At 43.6% G+C, this 20,619-nt stretch overlaps 3 protein-coding genes across 3 annotated transcripts; 1 reads left to right on the top strand and 2 right to left on the bottom strand.

Annotated features, from left to right (window-relative positions):
* Positions 1 to 299: 299 nt before the first annotated feature.
* Positions 300 to 3,136, bottom strand: LOC105029894 (tubulin beta-4B chain). Its single transcript, XM_010903459.5, has 4 exons — positions 2,957 to 3,136; positions 2,099 to 2,207; positions 1,695 to 1,805; positions 300 to 1,459 (listed from the first exon to the last, which is right to left on the bottom strand). Exons 1-4 carry the CDS (start codon positions 3,011 to 3,013, stop codon positions 396 to 398), a joined length of 1,341 nt encoding a protein of 446 aa, XP_010901761.2. The 5' UTR covers positions 3,014 to 3,136; the 3' UTR covers positions 300 to 395.
* Positions 3,137 to 4,821: 1,685 nt separating this feature from the next.
* aup1 (AUP1 lipid droplet regulating VLDL assembly factor) lies at positions 4,822 to 13,865 on the bottom strand. Its single transcript, XM_010903447.4, has 12 exons — positions 13,636 to 13,865; positions 13,113 to 13,250; positions 12,669 to 12,819; positions 12,343 to 12,530; positions 11,400 to 11,472; positions 10,610 to 10,683; positions 7,253 to 7,319; positions 6,334 to 6,439; positions 5,955 to 6,092; positions 5,642 to 5,799; positions 5,391 to 5,479; positions 4,822 to 5,256 (listed from the first exon to the last, which is right to left on the bottom strand). Exons 1-12 carry the CDS (start codon positions 13,674 to 13,676, stop codon positions 5,211 to 5,213), a joined length of 1,269 nt encoding a protein of 422 aa, XP_010901749.1. The 5' UTR covers positions 13,677 to 13,865; the 3' UTR covers positions 4,822 to 5,210.
* A 584-nt stretch (positions 13,866 to 14,449) lies between these two features.
* Positions 14,450 to 20,145, top strand: trmt12 (tRNA methyltransferase 12 homolog). The gene is made up of 7 exons (XM_034291632.1): positions 14,450 to 14,640; positions 14,844 to 15,012; positions 15,118 to 15,316; positions 15,926 to 16,076; positions 16,217 to 16,326; positions 16,664 to 16,821; positions 16,910 to 20,145. Exons 1-7 carry the CDS (start codon positions 14,588 to 14,590, stop codon positions 17,291 to 17,293), a joined length of 1,224 nt encoding a protein of 407 aa, XP_034147523.1. The 5' UTR covers positions 14,450 to 14,587; the 3' UTR covers positions 17,294 to 20,145.
* Positions 20,146 to 20,619: the final 474 nt, after the last annotated feature.

The raw sequence follows: 20,619 nt of genomic DNA, 5'->3' as shown, positions 1-20,619 counted from the left end.
TGTTCATTCCACTTAAACGGTACCCCAAGGCTGATTGTCATGTATGGACAGGATGAAAACAAGTGCTCAGTTCAACAGCCCCGTCCTACAGTGTTCCACGGCAGACAGCTCACTTAAGTCAAAAACAATGAACTGAACTGTCTGAAAGACACAGGACTTTCAAACAGTGTCTTAAAAAACATGTCTTTCCTGCAGTTACTTTGTGATAAAGGAACATTAAGTATTTCACCTTAATCTGAAGGCTGACATTTACTTAAGGCATTCCCCAGAGTAAAACTGAAGGACAAACTCAAAAACAATTGTTTTTAGTGTTTCTTTTATTGCAAGAGAACAAAGGGAATAGCTGAAATTTGCCAGAGACAGGGAACGTGAAGACAGATTCAAAACAAACCGATTCAAGCCAGCTCCTCTTCACCCTCCTCCTCTTCAAATTCCCCTTCCTCCTCTGCAGTGGCGTCCTGGTACTGCTGGTACTCGGACACCAGGTCGTTCATGTTGCTCTCTGCCTCGGTGAACTCCATCTCATCCATGCCCTCGCCGGTGTACCAATGGAGAAAGGCCTTACGACGGAACATGGCAGTGAACTGCTCGGAGATGCGCTTGAACAGCTCCTGGATGGCCGTGCTGTTGCCGATGAAGGTGGCGGCCATCTTGAGGCCGCGGGGCGGGATGTCGCAGACGGCCGTCTTGACGTTGTTGGGGATCCACTCAACGAAGTAGCTGCTGTTCTTGTTCTGGACGTTCAGCATCTGCTCGTCCACCTCCTTCATGGACATTCGCCCACGGAACACGGCGGCCACGGTGAGGTAGCGGCCGTGCCGGGGATCGCAGGCGGCCATCATGTTCTTGGAATCAAACATTTGCTGCGTGAGTTCCGGAACTGTCAGGGCGCGGTACTGCTGGCTCCCCCTGCTGGTGAGGGGGGCGAAGCCGGGCATGAAGAAGTGCAGGCGGGGGAAGGGCACCATGTTGACGGCCAGCTTGCGGAGGTCGGCGTTCAGCTGGCCGGGGAAACGCAGGCAGGTCGTGACCCCGCTCATGGTGGCCGACACCAGGTGGTTGAGGTCACCGTAGGTGGGTGTGGTGAGTTTAAGCGTACGGAAACAGATGTCATAGAGGGCCTCATTGTCAATGCAGTAGGTCTCATCCGTGTTCTCCACCAGCTGGTGGACGGAGAGCGTGGCGTTGTAGGGCTCCACTACAGTGTCCGACACTTTGGGGGAGGGCACCACGCTGAAAGTGTTCATGATGCGATCGGGGTACTCCTCACGAATCTTGCTTATTAGCAGGGTGCCCATCCCCGACCCAGTGCCCCCTCCCAGGGAGTGGGTCAGCTGGAAGCCCTGCAGGCAGTCACAGCTCTCAGCCTCTTTCCTCACCACATCCAGGACTGAGTCCACCAGCTCCGCTCCCTCTGTGTAGTGGCCCTTGGCCCAGTTGTTTCCAGCGCCGCTCTGACCTGGAACAGAGGTATGACATCAACATTAAGAAACATGCGCTTCTATGAGGAAGAACCCCTGGGACATAGTGAGGATACAAACAGATGAAACCAGTGACATGGAAAGTTGTTTTGCGTAACCAATGCCAACAGGTTAGTGTTGTCCGTAATCAGGCAATTAAAGTTTACAGCATTAACATGGAGGTCCATTAGTTGAAGGTTTATTTATGGAAAAACTAACAACCCGGTCTCTTACCGAAGACAAAGTTGTCAGGCCTGAAGATCTGGCCGAATGGTCCGGACCTCACAGAGTCCATTGTTCCAGGCTCCAAGTCCACCAGAACCGCACGGGGCACGTACTTCCCTCCTGAGATGTCAGATAACACCAGGATTCAAATTCAAGTCACATCCCCAGGCATATGAAGTTCACTAGGACATACATGATATTTTTGGTCAGTTGCCCAACTGACTTCAAATCTGGGTTAACACATCCAGACACATCAAAAGGGATTCATAAAAAAATTATTGATTTGATTAAAGACACAGCTGCGCTAACAAAGGGAGCCCAATTTGGATACGTTTCCACAATTTTTTGACCACTCAGGCATTTTTCAAAATGGATCCATTTGGTCAAAATTACAGCGCACACACACAACTCACCTGAAGCTTCATTGTAGTACACATTAATTCTTTCCAGTTGAAGATCACTATCCCCATGGTAACTTCCGGTGGGGTCAATGCCATGCTCATCACTGATCACCTCCCAGAACTAGAAACGAAAGACAACCAACGGCCATTTACTTAATTTGGAGTCCATTCTTCACCGCCCCCCACCCCAAACTTTCAACAGAATTTTATTAAAACCAAACACGGATAATCTGCTTTGTGCTGTCCGAATCAAGTGCTAGAAACAAAATGGAGTTCCTGACGATTGACACCATTTTAAGTCATCGTTCTTTTTGGTTGCGTTAGGTCGTGTTTAATGTCACAAAACCTGCAATAATGTTTAAGGTATCAGCACATCCAAAATATCATGCATACTAAAACACATTGCAGTGTCACTGAGCGCGTGCCGGATTTGGAGCCGCTCTTCGTAAATTGAACCCCGTTGAACCCCGTTGAACCAGACCCAACCGGCCATATTACATCTGCGCGCCCTGATTGAACCGAGGGCGGCCAACACCCTTGAATAACAATATGAACATGTTAAATGATTATTCGTATGAGAAAAAAAGTACACAATTCAAAACAGTTACGGAAGATGTTGAAACAAGACTAAATAATTCAAAATCACGAGGATGTGGCATTGCCCGACCAAACAACTGTTTCGTTTGAGAACAAAGGGGCCGCATTGTGCGCATACCGTCCCAGAAATATTATGAAAACTAGTGTAAACGAAACGGAGACTATTTGTCAGAGATTTGAAATATCACCAAATACAATATTCAGGCCTAATTAACGTACTTTTATTTTTTTATTTTTTTAAAGTCATTCAAAGCGTAAACTACGTATACATACCTTTGCACCAATTTGGTTACCGCATTGCCCAGCTTGTAAATGGACGATCTCCCTCATTTTGTTAGTAGAGTTAAATTTGTCTAGTTTCAAAGGGTTCTTTCTTCGTGGTGGTATAATCAGCAATCTGTTGCGTACTGGCTGTAGAAGTTAAGTCAATCGCCAAGACCGCTTCAATTTATAGCAATCTTATTGGTTTGTTTGGTCCCTAAGCCAACGTTGTCATCAACATGATTGGTCGATTTCTGATCGGAAGTGTCGTGTTAGGGACAGACACTGATAGGACGGTTGGTGAACATGACTCAAATACCCTGACTAAACAAGGCTAGAACTAGGCGGAGCTCAACTCAATGCCAGTTGTAAGTTTCATTAGGTATATCAAAAGTTAGGCATCTCTTTAGACAAAATTCAAACAGCCCCTCGTTAATACTAATAAGAAAGAAATAACGACATTTTCTGAAGTCCTTGACGGCAATGATCAAGACAGTGCCACTAATCCACATTAGCTAATTTACATATACACACACATTACATGCATAAACCAACGCGCACACTGATCACGTGTTGTTGCGGTTTGTTAAACATGCAGTTTCCTGGTAACCTTACTCCATCCAGATAGATAAACTCACGTCCCTACAAATTAAGTATCTACTGGTATTCCCTGTATAGAGGATTACGAACAGTTATGTGTACATATTCCTTTTATTACACATTTTCTTTTTTTGTATATTCTTCTATTCCCAAGAAAGAAAAAGAGACTTTCAGCCATATACAACCGTGGTGGTTTTGGAGATTATGAACCTGTGGTTTAAATGGAAGAATGTAGTCCATAAGTCAGAGGTCTCAAACCGGTTCCACGGAGGGCAATGTCTGCAGGTTTTCACTCTCACCTTGTACTTAATTGACTAATTAGGTCACTAATTGGTTCGTTTCTACCCCCACCTGGTTGTTTAGGTCTGAACTGGGAACCAATATAAAGGAAAACCCAAAAACCTGCAGACACATGGCCCTTTGTGGAACCGGTTTGACACCTCTGCCAGAAGTAATCTTGAGGATCTGGAAAGATCATGCATGGAATATTTCTCCAACACAAAAGGATAGGAGAGGCTCTGTCCTATTATCCTGGCAAGAAAGGGGTGCACAAAGTACTCAAAAAAGAATGTGCAAATATTTACGACAGTTCACTTTTGAGGAAATATATTTATAATTTGAGAACTAACCACCTGCCTCAAAACTCTCACTAACGAGACCGGAAGTCCACTGAGACATTGTCTACACCAGCTCCGCACCCGACAAAGACTTTGAAGGGCTGGAGGACAGATAGAAGAACATTCAAAATGAATGCAATCAATGATGTGAACTGCCTTGGATTAGTGTCATGAAAAGACATTGCCTGTATCAGGTCATTTAGCCTTTTTGCAAATCTGACTTCACAAGTTCCTAAGTGTCAGTAGTGGAGCAGATTATTGCAGGTGAGGGTATTGTTTTGAGTAGTTGAAAGCCAGATTAGCAAAAGGGGGCTCAGACTAATCATCCAGCATTAACAAGGGAAATACTTCCTTGGCTTAAAAACCCTGGTGAGGCAACAGAACACAAACACAATGCTTTCCCTCACTCTCATTACCTCATCAGTCTGCATGTTAAGACTTTTCGGATGCAAGTATTACAAGGATGGTGATCACGTTTCATCTGTTGCTAACTTTGAAGACCCTACCTCAATCAGCTCTTTATAGTAGGGGTTTTTGACATCACAATGCCTGACGTTATACATAGTTCAAAGCATATACAGATTTCTTGTAATTCTTGCCAAGCACTGAGTGATTCATGTCAGGGTAAATCCAAACAGAATTGTGATTCTACTCAACTTCTTGCATTTATAAATGATTGATTTTATTGACTTTAAAAGTTTGTACTGCCGAAACACATACTGTCAAATCATAATGACCCTAAGACCTGACACGTCTTATCAAGTCAGAGCAAGACAGACTTTGTTTTACCAATACCTCTGCAATTGTAAAATAATGAGATGTTTAATACAAATTGTTATGAAAATAATGTTTTCGCCAGGAGAAACAATTAAAAAGACACATGCATGATTGCAGTACACGCGGTGTGGGCAGGTCCATTGATGCCCTCAGAAAATCTGCCTCCATGGGGGTCAACAAACACTCCAGACTCCTGTACAATTGTCTGTACAATTACTCAATTTTAACGACTGCCGTTCCTCAGAAGACGTTTCCCAGAAATCAGTTCTCATTCAGAGGTTGTTGTCCTGCTCCAGTCCGTGTTTCTCAACGTAGCGTCTACAGGACGGCAGAAAGAATTGACTTGAGTCTTAAGGTGGACAACACTGACTGAACGCATAACGCAGTGTGTCAACTTATGAGTGGGGAAGATCAGAATGAAGCATGGACTGAACGGCAGCATTTCACCTCACCTTCTGGCATATGCATACAAGGCGTCTTTTCTCTCCTGTAGGGACATGTGTCTGTCGACTGGTGATTTACCAAAACAGTTTGCAGCAGGCTATGGGTTAAAAGATAGACAGAAAATCTAAACACACAGCACACTTATAGAAGAAATATGGAATAGCTTATCAAGATGTTACCATTATCTGAATAATTCAACATCAGCAAGTCATTCTAGACGACCAGTAGATTGAAGACAGCCCTCAGAGGATTGGCTAACCTTAATGGTGGAAGCGGGTGCAGCTGAAGAGGGGGACCTCCAGGCTGGGCGTAGTTCAGATGTAGCTCCGGCTGTAGCTCCGCCTGTAGCCTCCACAGGGAACTCTTCAGTACTCTCCAACAGGTTAGTGATGGTGGTGTCCACACAGTTGGTTTGCGCTGTGAAAATGGTAGGAGGAAAGGTTGTTGGGGCTGCATGTTCATTTTGAACTCCTAGATCCTACTGCAGACTCCACTGTAATACACTGGAAATGAATCCAAATTGCCCATCTCTGCACAGGAAATGCAACGCATAAATCAAAACACTGTTGTACCCAGGTCTCTGGTGATGATTCTGAGGGGGATGTCAGGCAGAACCTCCTTCACCTGCTGGGCCATCTTGCTGATCCTGCGCTCCTCCGCCCCAGAGCTACGGACCATAAAGGGAGGTGGACGTGGTCTGGCACCAAGATCTGGAGACAGACAGCAGGAGGACAACATCACCAACCGCACGATAACCAGGGCGGGAGGAGGGGCTGTGTCCGGGCCAGCTCCTCCAGGGGGCGGGGAGGAGGGGCTGTGTCCGGGCCAGCTCCTCCAGGGGGCGGGGAGGAGGGGCTGTGTCCGGGCCAGCTCCTCCAGGGGGCGGGGAGGAGGGGCTGTGTCCGGGCCAGCTCCGCCAGGGTGGTACCTCAGGGGATCTCGCTTACTTACTCAAGGTTGTGGTTGGCGGGGCACTGTGCCGTTTTCGTTTGATGTGCTCGGCTTTGTCTGCTTTGGTAATCTGTGTGGAGACCAAGCTGAGCTCAGCGGCTAGGATCTAAAAAATGAGAGGGGAAAATTGAATAACAGGGTAAATAACTCCCATGATGCACCAGGGCTGGGGAATACGGGTGAGAAGATCCAAATGGATGGCCACTGTGCTCTGTCACGACCCAGTAGTGACCAACTGGTCCCACATCACCCATGAGGACACAGCGGTCTACATGAAGCCCTTCTGGTACCACTATAAGGAGGGAGAACTCCACATCCCACCTGCAGGCAAGATGTCGGGGAAGGAGACAGTGTTTCTGTCAGCAGACGGGCATGAAGAGGCTGGTCATCTACCAGTTTACTGCCTTTCATCTACTACACCAAATACAACGACTTCCACATCAAGAACCCTGGCAAAACCACCTGGAAATCACTCCAGTCCCTGGAATGGAATACGGACCATCAAGGTCAGGAGTTCATTCGGGAGTAAAGCTTCTGAATTCCCGTTTGTTATGAGAAACAAGAGATGTTGTATTGTGCTTACATCTCCTTGTTATATATCATTTAAAACATACAGTTTATTTAGCTTCAATATTATTGAACATTGTCAACGTACAGTAAAAATATGTACTGGGGTAAAATCTCATCTCTAATCAACAGAAATCCTGACTGATGGTTAAATTGTGAATAACTCAAAGTTGTCTGTTAGTTACAATGGAAAACTGAATCAGTGTTTGTGTAGCTAAGGAGTAGTAAAACACTCTGCGTAAGATTCTGTGAAATTACCGAAATGTAAAATGTTTGTGCATAAAATGCAATGTGGGCAGTAGTGAATAGAAAACATTCCAGGACAAACAAATGAAAATAAAAGCATTTATACCTCCTGGACTTTGTTGGCAAACTCCTGAGAAGACTCTCCATCTTGTCTAGATACAGGGGGCAGCCATCTGCAGAAGGAAACAAAAAAGGGTCTCTACGAGCTCTCTAGCAATAGTAAAGTTAAACTTGCCCCCAAGACATAAGCCTCTAATTGAGCTGGTTAAAAATGTATGACAACACAGAATGTTGCCAGTAAATGTCTGCCCATATTCCATAGTATTCACCATTTACTGTCATCATAAAATGACATAGCTAGTACAGATCTATGGTCAATTCTCCAAAATGCAAAAAAATGAATTGACATTGACACCATCTTAAATATAATTTTCAGATTAAACTATTTTGTTTATATATTTATATTTTAGACCATGCAGTTGGTCGTTGTGTGATCTACATTGTCTTGTTCTGTTGGTCTGTAAGGTCATGTGCAGCCATGTGCGTTTAAAGTTATATCCCCTTGGGGTTTGCCGTAGGGGGTTGTGGGTAGTGTTGTGTGGGGTCGTTTTCTGTTGCTTCGTGTCTGAATTCACAGGATTGTTCTTCAACTATTTTCGGTGTGTGTTCATCATTTTCTATTTCTGTACAAAGTAACATGAACCCTGTAGCTCAGTTACAACATTATCAGCAAGATAACAAGCAGACCAACAGAAGCAACAAATGAGACTAAATATGAAGGATATTAACCCAGTTCTTCTCATCATAAGATCCCCAATCTAATCCTTAATCACATATTTTACCACATGTATTCACCTAAGAGTGCACAACAATCCGATTAGGTAAATAAACTATTCTTACAAAGTCTGGACAGTTAAATCATCTTAAAAGACAGCATCAGTAGAAATATGTAGCATATTTTAGAAATTCTGAAATGACGGCAAGTTAGTTAACATAGCTGAAATGTAACTTAAGAATGAACGTGAAGAAATATGATTTAAATATGTTCCCTAAATGGCTTTAAGTCCATTGAGAACAAATAAAACATTTTTTTTAGATTTTAACAAGCTCAATGCAGATGATTACCAGAGCTCCTCATGCTATCAGTCTATATATCATGACTCCTCCTATACACACCAAACATCTGTTACACCACCCAGAAGTCCCCTCCTGACTCCTCATATACACACCAATCATCTGTAACACCACCCAGAAGTCCCCTCCTGACTCCTCCTATACACACCAAAATCATCTGTTACACCACCCAGAAGTCCCCTCCTGACTCCTCATATACACACCAATCATCTGTTACACCACCCAGAAGTCCCCTCCTGACTCCTCATACACACACCAAACATCTGTTACACCACCCAGAAGTCCCCTCCTGACTCCTCATATACACACCAATCATCTGTTACACCACCCAGAAGTCCCCTCCTGACTCCTCATATACATACCAAAATCATCTGTTACACCACCCAGAAGTCCCCTCCTGACTCCTCATATACACACCAATCATCTGTTACACCACCCAGAAGTCCCCTCCTGACTCCTCATATACACACCAAAATCATCTGTTACACCACCCAGAAGTCCCCTCCTGACTCCTCATATACACACCAATCATCTGTTACACCACCCAGAAGTCCCCTCCTGACTCCTCATACACACACCAAAACACATCTGTCAACGGCCTTGTTAAAGCCTAACACAAGATATTGTATTTTTCAAGTTAGCTATTGATGTTGGCAATGGATCAAAATAGCTTTCACATTACTGACTCAGGAAGAATTTTCTATTCTGCCATTTTGGGATTATGTAAACGACATTGGGTTCTGCAGAACGGTGTAAGGGGGGCATATTGTAAGGGGGGGGGACTTCCAAATAAAATAAATAGACTTGCATCGGATTCCTCAATAACTGGGAAAGCAACAACGACAAAACATTACAGAGGCATATACTTAACCAATATGTCCTCTCTCAAAACCTTGTATTATTCTGTCCAGTCAAACCAGAACATCCACGGAATATCTTTATGTTAAATTAATGTCATGACAAGTATGGTAAATGTAAAACGCACCAACCAGCAGGAAAAGTTTTGGATTCTGCCTTGTGTCAGGTGAAGTGTAGTGCTCACATTGTGTCTAACAGGATCCCCTCCCAATGGTTCCCTAAAACCATCCAACAGTGATATGCATACATGTTCATATCTCAAACCCGTATCTCGAACCCTAACCCGTATCTCTAACCCTAACCCGTATCTCTAACCCTAACCCGTATCTCTAACCCTAACCCGTATCTCTAACCCTAACCCGTATCTCTAACCCTAACCCGTATCTCTAACCCTAACCCGTATCTCTAACCCTAACCCGTATCTCTAACCCTAACCCGTATCTCTAACCCTAACCCGTATCTCTAACCCTAACCCGTATCTCTAACCCTAACCCGTATCTCTAACCCTAACCCGTATCTCTAACCCTAACCCGTATCTCTAACCCTAACCCGTATCTCTAACCCTAACCCGTATCTCTAACCCTAAGGCTTTACGTTTATCTGCATCCAAAGCTCAGTTCTCTCCAATGTCAGTGGTCGAGCCTGGTTTAGCTGTATTTCAACATATTTACACACATCTCATCTCAAAACTAGACATTTTCCACAAGCTCTTCAGTGTTTGAACAGCCAGTCCTGACGGCATATTGCCGTCAATCAATTCAGTTAGTATCAAACGTGTGAAAACTATTTTTACTGGTATGTATGCATATCACAGATTCTTACTTACATCAACAACCTGGGAACAATTAGGGTAAAATGTCTTAGTTAGAAAGAGAACAACATGCCTTTTCACTTAGTCTGAATGGGGATTAGAACCAGCTACCTTCCGGTTAACAGCCCAATGCTCTTGACCACTAGACTACCTGCTGCTCCAATTAGATAACATATCTACTCCTACGTACATAGCATGGGGCCTTTAGTGACCGGTGTCAGAACTCCTGTTCAACATCCAATCCAAAAGACAGCGTAATACGCAGGGCAATGTCCCTTCACTGCCCAGGGGCTTTGATCAGTAGACCAAAAGGACGAGTGCCTCCTACTGAACACTGCTTCTCCTATCCATGGACTAAACAAGACAGAGACTGCTGAACTTCAGAGGAGAGCTAGGAGCAAAACGTAGTCTGCAACAGCCGTACAATAAATGCAATATAATCCTTTTTGGAAGTTAAGGCAGAAAAATGTGAAGACAGAAAGGGGTGTGTAGACTTTCACCAGGCGCTATACCGCTCAGGACAGGCACCTATCTAGGACAAACCAACAAGTAAATTACTATGGAAACTGAAAACATGTCAATTATCAATTTGATACCTTTACACGGCCTCACCAGAGCCCCAACATTCACAAGAAGTGAGAAACAGTAATTATTTAGTACCTTACTTGGTACACTGTAAATGGTACGAAGAAGGTCCACATCAGTTCTGTCAGCCAAAAGGCGTCTGGCGTGCTCTGGACAAGAAGGAACAAACTTCATTAGTGCCAGTATTAAAGGACCTACACAGCAAGAGTCAGAAAAGATATCTAACGACTGACAGAGACTGAAGAAAAATAAAAGAGGCACCATGGATCTAACAGAGCTACGCAAAACCATTTTACAAGTACTGGAGTTCTTATGACCAGCAGATTACAAAGTCTGGTAAACCCCTGGGGACATAGAGTCCCCCTGGGGACATCACAGACGAGGAGACCACAGAGCCTAGCGTTCAGCAAGGACAACTCAACCAGTCCCTCTGTAACCTTGAACAGCCTCCGTACCTCCTGTTGTTCCTAAGTTGAGCTTTTCACATTCACAACATGCTAAAGGAACAACACGGTTATCAACATATCAGCCAGGCTTAAACATTGTATGGCTTAGTTGTGTCTACGGGAAAATTTTATGGGATTTACTCTGTTGGTTGTGGTTAGAGCATTCTTACAGGCCTATAAATGCTCAAATAGCCACAATAGCAATATGAGTGACCTCTTTCTCAGATCCGTTTGAAGAAAGATGCATTTTTTGAAAGAAAAACTCTAAGCAAAAACAGTTGTATTAAATGTACAGCACAAGCCAAAAGTTTGGACACACCATTCACTGGCTATGATTTTTGGCTGATAATGTAAGTAAATGTGCCTCACTGCTTTTTAACAAGTTTAACAAATAGGCTATTTAGTTCAAGGGGCATTACCAGAGCTAGAAATGGCCTCTTCACTTGCAAGGCCACAGGCTGAATGGAATCAGTCAAGGAGAAAGGCCAGGAGCTGAGGGAGAGAAAACATTCTTATCAACAGTTACAGAGGACCAGTAGAACCAAGGAGCTCAGGGAGAGAAAACAGAGGACCAGTAGAACTGAGGAGCTCAGGGAGAGAAAACAGAGGACCAGTAGAACTGAGGAGCTCAGGGAGAGAAAACAGAGGACCAGTAGAACTGAGGAGCTCAGGGAGAGAAAACAGAGGACCAGTAGAACTGAGGAGCTCAGGGAGAGAAAACAGAGGACCAGTAGAACTGAGGAGCTCAGGGAGAGAAAACAGAGGACCAGTAGAACTGAGGAGCTCAGGGAGAGAAAACAGAGGACCAGTAGAACTGAGGAGCTCAGGGAGAGAAAACAGAGGACCAGTAGAACTGAGGAGCTCAGGGAGAGAAAACAGAGGACCAGTAGAACTGAGAAGCTCAGGGAGAGAAAACAGAGGACCAGTAGAACTGAGGAGCTCAGGGAGAGAAAACAGAGGACCAGTAGAACTGAGGAGCTCAGGGAGAGAAAACAGAGGACCAGTAGAACTGAGGAGCTCAGGGAGAGAAAACAGAGGACCAGTAGAACTGAGGAGCTCAGGGAGAGAAAACAGAGGACCAGTAGAACTGAGGAGCTCACATCGGTTTAGGCATCAACAACAGGACAGATTCTAAATCACCTGCTAATAAAACATTTGAACATCAATTCCACCTATTCTTAGAATACAAATATCAGTTTGCTCATGCCCTGGATAGACCCCACAGAAAGCAGTGACAAGCACATGATACTTTAACCAGTGTTGTGGGGCAGAGATGCAGTCTTGGTTTGAATATTCTAACTTTAAAGTGTAAAGACCCGAACAAGCTTGAGGGCATGAAGGAAGCACAGTGTTGTGGTTCACCTAAACTTGAGCAGGCCAGCACGCCCATTTGTTGTGTCCTCCTCTGGGAAGAGGAGCAGGGGCAGAGTTCCTGGAGAGGAGCTGTACCTCCTGAGGGACTCCTCCATCTCATCCTGGCTTGATATGGCTCCTAGCTCCATGAATCCTCGGGCCCAACACACAAAGCCTGCAGAGGCTTCCAGCATGGGCTGAGCACACAGGACACAGTCAGAATAAACCAACACTCACTAGTGGCCAAGTCACTTGTTCTACTGGGCATGCACAAATTAAGAAATTCAAAGTGAAGCGCAGTAAATCATTTTACATAATCAACTAAATATACTGACTGTATTGCATGAGGTCAGAAGATTGACAATGTTGTGGTCAAACTGGGTCACGTGATTGCAGATGTACAGTTTTGTGCTTTTGTCTCTTAAACGTGGGCTTTTCTGTCTCACATGCATACCAAGGACTGAGGACATTATTCTCACAATGAATCTGGAACAGGAAGAGGGTTGTGTTACAATCAGAAAGCACGAAACAGGAACATAGTCTTACAGGAAACAGGAACATACATTTTCCCAAAAAAATTCCTAGCCTGACAAGTCCCAAAATCTGCCCAAGACTTCATGCAGTGTGTTCTCCAAATGTACTGACTCGTTTGAGGAACACCCATATTGGGAAAGCCAATTCTGACAGATTTCAGTTAAATAGCAAGAAGTCCACCCACAGTGTATGATGATCTCATATTGCCTTGTCAACTAGCTCATTGTTCCAAAAACAACACTTACCTTCTAGCAAGACTGTCTGGGAGCGCACAGCTCACCAAAAACACGTGTGCACCGACAAAGATTCGTATTAACATCAAACACAGGCCAACTGGAGAGTAAAGCAATAACAGCAACAGCACCAATCCATCGTTTGGTAATCTGTTTAGGCGAGACACACTGTCAATTCCGTGTAATCATAGTCGGGGACAAAGGAGGAACTAACAACAGCACCCGCTTCATGTTGCTTGGTTAGACAACAAATGGTGTTTCTTTGGTACAGGCGATCACTACACCAGTTACTTACAGACAGTAGCTAACGCGTTACATGATACATTTCTAGCAGCACTGTACGGTTACAACGTTACAGTACATCCGTTCATCTCGTTTAAGCGTATGTACGAGCTAACAACTTAAATTAGCAAACAGATTATATGCAATATTGTGGGAAACCTTTGCTGGTATGGGACGACTGAGAAGATAATTTAGCAGTTAGCGAGCTAACTAAGGTTAACGCTACTTCACAACAACAAACACTTATTCTTACCGCTGGAAGTCAAACATCTGTTCTATTCCTCGAGTTTCCATTATTTCACCTAATCTGTCGTTTGAGTAAATTAACTACACGGATTAATTCCCTGCATTATAACTTGCTAATAAGCCGTATATTTAGAAACGATTAAAAGGTAGACCGTACAACAACTTGTTAGCTCATGTTATAGCTGGCTAAAGTGTCCAGCTAATCTACCTCGGGCGCCATGTTGAAAACTAGAAAGCGCAAAGACCAATCATGTTTAAGGCTGACGTTTTCCACCCTTTCCGGTTCATTTTTCTTTATTGTTATGTTTGAAACATTACCTTTTGCTGTATAAGGCAATATGTATTTCATATAGTGATTCACATTTTGGCCAATAGTATGGGCATATTAAAACATCAGCACCACTGGCAATTAGAAAGTGCCCTATAATTTGACACTATATTTGGATTTTGCACTCTCTGAAGTATATTTGTCAGAATACACTATTGCGAGTTCTTATTGCTGTATGAGACAACTAATAGAGGCAAGTTCATTTGGTTAGTAAACATTCTCCTCAGTATTTGTTATGAAATATTTTCTGCGGAATGTAGAGTGCTTTAATCTGTTGGCAATATGTATTTCATATACAATGATTCGCACTGGCTGCATTTATTTGACTATGGAACGTTTTGAATCCCACAGGCTATTCAAATGTCACGTAAATATGAATCAATGTTAATGTGTTGCAGTTATTGTTTTTCAATAAATAATACATTTTACGACACGTTTCGACTATCCCTTCGCACACTTATTTTGAAATGGTTCAAACTTCGGTAACCCGGAAGCGCTTTTTTAATGTTGCTCACAAGACGCTGATTTACATTTGTTTATTCTCCGATATCTGGAGATTTAATACCGCTAAGTACAACAATTTGAACGTTTTCCTGTCTTGCCATATATCATGTCATGAATCTGTGCCGAAATGGATGGTACGCCGTGTGTACGGGTGCTTCAACGTCATGCACAACAGTGCAGGTATCCAAGTTAGGAAGCCCGCAGTTAGACATTGCAATCTTCTACGTAAATAAGGACTAGTGTTTGGGTTCTAAAATCCAGGGTTTTGTTAACTTGGCTACCGTTTAGCTAGATAGTTATATCTGTCTTGACTAGTGGGTGACTTGATCATCTGCTTCTCCTATTGTTAACCATGCGTTCCCATTGTAATGTCCTTTCCAAAGGAAATATTTACAGGCACAAGGTTTTCTGGACCTTAGGTTCTGCATGCAAAAACACTCAAATGGGACAGTGAGTCTGCCAATCATACCATCCTGCCTACCCCGGCTTGATCTCGAAAGTCTCCAAAACAAAGTTGCCTGTGGCGGCAGATGTGAAGTCGTGAGAATCAAGGTAAGGGATACTTATGAAAAGGATGCTCTAATAGCTGCATTGCCGTTTTGGGATTGCAATCTAACAATTTTATGTATTTTTCTGTTTTTTCTTCCAATGCAAAAGGCTCCTCAGTTGTCAAAGAGAGAGAGAAGGATCTCAAGCAGTGACAAGCTAGTGATAGTCTTACAGGACCTACTAGAGTCACATGGGGAGAGATGGACTGAGGATCTGAGAGAGGATATTCATCACAGTTACCAGCGCCATGGAGACTTGGTGCTTTTAGGGGAAAACATGTTTTCTCTACCTGTATGGATCAAAATAGGTGTGTTCTACAAGCAGTCAACATCTGTATGATGACAACACAGGCAGTATTGTGTTTAGTGTTTTTACTCATTAAATGTCCTGTGCATGTGTAGTGTTTTTACTCATTAAATGTCCTGTGCATGTGTAGTGTTTTTACTCATTAAATGTCCTGTGCATGTGTAGTGTTTTTACTCATTAAATGTCCTGTGCATGTGTAGTGTTTATACTTATTACATGTCCTGTGCATGTGTAGTGTTTTTACTCATTAAATGTCCTGTGCATGTGTAGTGTTTTTACTCATTAAATGTCCTGTGCATGTTTAGTGTTTTTACTCATTAAATGTCCTGTGCATGTTTAGTGTTTTTACTCATTAAATGTCCTGTGCATGTGTAGTGTTTTTACTCATTAAATGTCCTGTGCATGTGTAGTGTTTATACTTATTACATGTCCTGTGCATGTGTAGTGTTTCTACTCATTTAATGTCCTGTGCATGTGTAGTGTTTCTACTCATTTAATGTCCTGTGCATGTGTAGTGTTTTTTTCTTATTTTATGTCCTGTGCATGTGTAGTGTTTTTACTTGTGATATGTCCTGTGTTTAGTTATTTTATTCTGATGGATATGTTACAGGTCCAGATTTGTGGCCAACAGTGGCCCAAGCATTGGGTGCTGAACGTTTGGCAAAGATAGGAAGAATCTACAAGGATGGATTCAGAACTCCTGTGGTGACTATGCTAGTTGGAAACGACAGCTGGGTGTCACATGTAGACAACAAGATCAGGTACTGACTAATTGAACTGTTTAAATTGTAGAAGTAGAGTTTGATTGTGTAGTCTCAATGTCCAGCTGGGAAAAATTAGCAAGTTACATTACACTCTGGTTTGTCCAACTGCTTCATAATGCTTTCAAACTTTCTTTCAGGTATGAGTTTGATGTGATCAGATGCATGTTCTCTGCTGGCAACATCACAGAGAAGCTAAGGGTCGCCTCATTCAACTGCGCTACGGAAACTGTGGTGGATTTATATGCAGGTAAGAAAGTACAGCTTTCATGTCTGTGTATTGTCCATGAATTACCAAAAAGCTAATTGTCATACTTACCAAAAAGCTAATTGTCATCATGGCTATACATACACACATTAGCCAAATTTAGATAAAACGTGGGTTGAATCATCTTTCTGAGCATAAATATACTGAATTTACAAAACTACACTCTCTAGAGAGAGAAGCAGAATTTACAAAACTACAATCCCTGGAGGGGGAAGCTGTAGTTATTGGCTACTGGCTGCATCATTCGTGGTGACAATGTGTTTACTCAATGAAAACACATCATTTAGTGCTATAAGATTGCATTGTTATTCCTCTGCAGGTATTGGCTACTTCACTCTCCCATACTTGGTGCATGCAAGGGCCAGCCACGTTCACGCCTGTGAGTGGAACCCTGATGCAGTGAAAGCCTTGCAGAGAAACCTGGACATTAATGGAGTGTCACATCGCTGTACCGTCCACTACGGAGACAATCGGCAAGTAAGAAACAGAAGCTTTAATCCCTTGTCCTGAACTGAAATCAACCATGAGAAGTAAGAATAATAAAAAAAAAATATTTTTTTTGTAGCTCCCCTTGTGTGACCTGGCGGATCGGGTGAATTTGGGCCTCATACCCAGTTCTGAGGATGGCTGGCCGGTTGCCTGTCGCCTGCTGAGGAAAACAACCGGTGGCGTGTTGCACGTTCACCAGAACGTCACCTTACCACCACTCCACCCTGTCGGGGAGAAAGTCGAGGTTAACGGCGGAGGCCCTGACCAAGTGTCTCCTAAGAGGAGTGACCGGGAGGCCTGGAGTGTCTGGGCACAAGGCACAGCCGTCCGCATTGCCTCTCTGCTGCAGGACATCAACGGCGGACCGTGGACCACTGACATCAAGCACATTGAGCATGTCAAGTCTTATGCGCCTCACATCCACCATGTAGTGCTGGACTTAGAGTGCAGGCCGCTCTGAGGAGCCCGTAGGCAGGAAGGGCGTGGTCATTGGGGTGTTTGGTACAGTTGCACTGGGGTGAACTGGTAGCAAAAACTGACGCTTGCATTTCTTATTCCTTGTTACGACCCCCCGCCTTCTTTTGATCCTCTGCCCTCCGCAGATTTTGATGTCCAATGGTATCCGTGACCCTGTGTCATGGCAGTAGCTCCAAGCAGATTACTTTCTCCTTGGCTATTTTTTTACACTAATAAAGAGTAAAGGCCCACTTGGTTAGAGGTGGCGCTGCTAATCTGCCGTTTGGCCTGGAGGGGAACCAAACTACTGTTGCCTTTTAATATGCTGTTCCACGCTGATGTAGATTAATCCTAATCCGGTTAATGGGTTTATTCCGTGTATTTTGTACTACGTGCAGTGACTGATTTGTCACTTGGGGAACGCATCGATAGAATTGTGGATCCTTGATTCCTAGATATGTTTTTGGATTTGTAAAATCTCAGATATGCAAACAGATAAACTTTGACATGCGAAAACACTGTCATTGCAGGACATGGGGTGGCACTTTTGTTTTGAGTCAACTTTGCCTGTTGGAGACGTCTGGATCTGATATGAATAGAATTACCTTTTATCCAGGTCAAACATGGTACAACAGGTGCTTGGACCAGGTGAAGCCCCTTGTTGAGCGAGTGCGGATGTATATATTCATTCCCCTGAAATAAACATCTTACTTTCTTACAAAAAAAAATAACGAGGAAGGGCTGATAATTAATTTGAAGTATTCTACTACTGCACATTAATATTTGTTCGATCCACCATTCTCTGAATGAATTGCTGTAAGTCTCTTGTTTACAGCTTTGCACAGTATCGGAGGGATTTTGGTCCATTGTTCTTGACAGATTGTTCAGGTTTGTTGGACAGTGCTTGTGGACTGCAATTTTCAAATAGTGCCACAGATTCTGAATGGGATGATTTCACTGTGCTACTCTGGGTTTTGTTATTGTGTCACTCCATTGTTGTTTTTGGTATTGTGCTTAAGATCATTGTCCTGCTGAAAGGTACATTTCCTCCCAAATTTTTTAGCAGACTGAACCAGGTTCTCTTTCAATATTTCTCTGTGTTGTGCTCCATCCGTTCTTTCTTCAATTTCAACAAGAAGTCTCTGCTGATGAGATGCATCCCCATAACATGATGCTGCCACCACCATACTTCACTGTAGGGATGGTTGTTTGTTGAAGCATAGTGCCATACCACAAATAGTGCTTTGAGTTTTGACCATTAAGCTGGTCTCATTTAACCAGAAAACCTTTTCCCACATTGCAGCTTTGTCGCTCATGCTTTCAGATGGTACCTTTTGATTGTTAGGGCAATTTCTTTAATCTGTGGAAACTGCAAGCTTCCACACTACATCAATACTTATGCAAGCAACATATAAAAAATGTTTGTTGTACATATATCTTCCAACATAAAACCAATGTCAACTTTAAATAACCCATTTTGAGTATCATTGTTTTAAAATAAAATATCAAAAAGAATGAACTGTAATTCAGATTTTTTCTTTAATTGGTCAGGGGTTTGAATTCTTTAGCAAATCATGAAATCCATAGATTTGGGCCAAATACCTTTATTTCAATTGTCTGGTTTCAGTATATGAACTGTAACTCTGTAAAATTATTAGAAAGGGTTGTATTTATGTTTTTGTCCAGGACTAGTTGTTTGCCACAGTACAACAATGCCATCTTTTGGACTGATGGACTCACTGTTGCTAAGCCAGATGTTGACTCTCAAAGCAACAAATGTGTTGCACCATCACATACTGTTAACCAAAGCTTCATGTTTGTTTGTGGTAGTTTGTCTGACGTCTCTGAATCTGAATCTGCCTATATAGACATTCATGAATTGCACTGGTCCACACCAGAGCTGCACGTGCAGTTTTGTCTTCTGAAAGTCTTCTGAAAGGTTGGAGCTACAAACACACATGCTGGTTATGGCCCACCAGACGGACAGCTGGGCTTATGTCAACGGGCAGGGGGGCTCCCATTCCCTCGCTTCTGATTCAGTCCCTGCATGAGATTTATTACAACCTGAATGTGGCTCCACTCTCCAGGGCAGGGCCCTGCTCTTAAAGGGGGAGGTTTCACCTGTTTGTTGTCTCTCGGATTAGGGAGCGGATTGACAGGGCCGACATTAATCTTTAAGTATTACCAGAAACCACCCATGGTTTTCTGTCCTTCTGGACGGGTCCCCAGAGCACTCAATCTGGCACAGAGGTACTCATGAATCAGTGACTACTGACCCACTAAGACATATTTCCCCCCATGCTGGACTGGGTGAGTGTACAGGTTCTACATCTGATTAGTAAGACCCCCCCTGCTCCCCTCCATTGGCCCCAGACTCTGGTTCCCTGTATGTTTTGCATACATACATGAACCGGACCCAAAGGTTCCGGGCCTTGCAGCCAGTTCTTTGTTCTGCCAAACCAGTTTGGGGTAGGGCATTGTTTGAGTAGCAACTCCCTCACCAGGTTACAGAGGATCTTCATGGCATATGACAACAAAGAGCCAGAGTTGCCAATTAGGGTGTGATTAGGTTTGATGTGCGCTCACGTTGCTAGGCTTCTCGGTCACTAGTGAATGGGTTGACTGTTACCGATATCTCTGCAGCACAGAGCTGGGCATCATGTTTTTTGCCCCGATATCAGTTCCCAGGACAGCGCATAGTGTACTGTTGTCTTGGACACGAGTGTATGACTAAGTGGCCTGTGAGTTCCTTGTTGCTCTAGGACAGTGGTTTTCAAACCTCTCCTCTGGGTGCCCAAGTCGCTACACATCTCGGCTGTAGCCCTGATCTAGCACAGCAGATTCAATAACCAACAGCTCGAGGTGGTGGGGGGGCTAGAGGCAGGGGGGTGTGGGGCAGAGGGTTAGGGGTGGTGGGTTGGGTCGTGGGGCTCGGATGGGGGGCGTGTTGTGGGGGATAGGGGCGTGACTGTGTCCCTTATTTGTGTAATAACATTGTGACTGACTGAAGGGGACCTCTGGTTCCCTTAAAGAGGGAAAGAGCTTTGACTCGAGTGGTTTATGGCATGAAGGTGCAGTTAAAAAGCATTTCTGAATTAATATGGCAGAGTAGAGCTGTGATTGCATGTGATTATATGCCCTGGAAGACTGGGTTTCCAGGTTCACTAAAGCCCACATTGGCCTTTATAGGTGCGATTGTGATCAGGTTGTTCACACAACAAAAGCATGTTGCTTAAGTTCTGCAGCTCTTTGTGTCTTTTGGAAGCGGTTCAGATCACATTTACCGATCACATAACATTTTCCACACTAATATTGGCCATTTTTACTATT

This window comes from Esox lucius, chromosome 4 (assembly GCF_011004845.1).
Source record: "Esox lucius isolate fEsoLuc1 chromosome 4, fEsoLuc1.pri, whole genome shotgun sequence".
Lineage (NCBI taxonomy): Eukaryota > Metazoa > Chordata > Actinopteri > Esociformes > Esocidae > Esox > Esox lucius.
The sequence above is the reverse complement of the archived record's forward strand: the minus strand, read 5'-3'. Positions and strand labels throughout refer to the sequence as shown.

Excerpts from the sequence above, each read along its gene's own strand:
- LOC105029894 (XM_010903459.5), bottom strand. The coding sequence starts at position 3,013 with ATGAGGGAGATCGTCCATTTACAAGCTGGGCAATGCGGTAACCAAATT. Across the intron at positions 2,208-2,956 it reads GTAACCAAATTGGTGCAAAG|TTCTGGGAGGTGATCAGTGA; the intron begins GTATGTATACGT and ends TTTCGTTTCTAG. Across the intron at positions 1,806-2,098 it reads GTACTACAATGAAGCTTCAG|GAGGGAAGTACGTGCCCCGT; the intron begins GTGAGTTGTGTG and ends CTGACATCTCAG.
- aup1 (XM_010903447.4), bottom strand. The coding sequence starts at position 13,676 with ATGGAAACTCGAGGAATAGAACAGATGTTTGACTTCCAGCG. Across the intron at positions 11,473-12,342 it reads GCTGGCCTGCTCAAGTTTAG|CTCCTGGCCTTTCTCCTTGA; the intron begins GTGAACCACAAC and ends TCTCTCCCTCAG. Across the intron at positions 6,440-7,252 it reads TTGCCAACAAAGTCCAGGAG|ATCCTAGCCGCTGAGCTCAG; the intron begins GTATAAATGCTT and ends CTCATTTTTTAG.
- trmt12 (XM_034291632.1), top strand. The coding sequence starts at position 14,588 with ATGGATGGTACGCCGTGTGTACGGGTGCTTCAACGTCATGCACAACAG. Across the intron at positions 15,317-15,925 it reads ACCTGTATGGATCAAAATAG|GTCCAGATTTGTGGCCAACA; the intron begins GTGTGTTCTACA and ends GATATGTTACAG. Across the intron at positions 16,077-16,216 it reads CATGTAGACAACAAGATCAG|GTATGAGTTTGATGTGATCA; the intron begins GTACTGACTAAT and ends ACTTTCTTTCAG.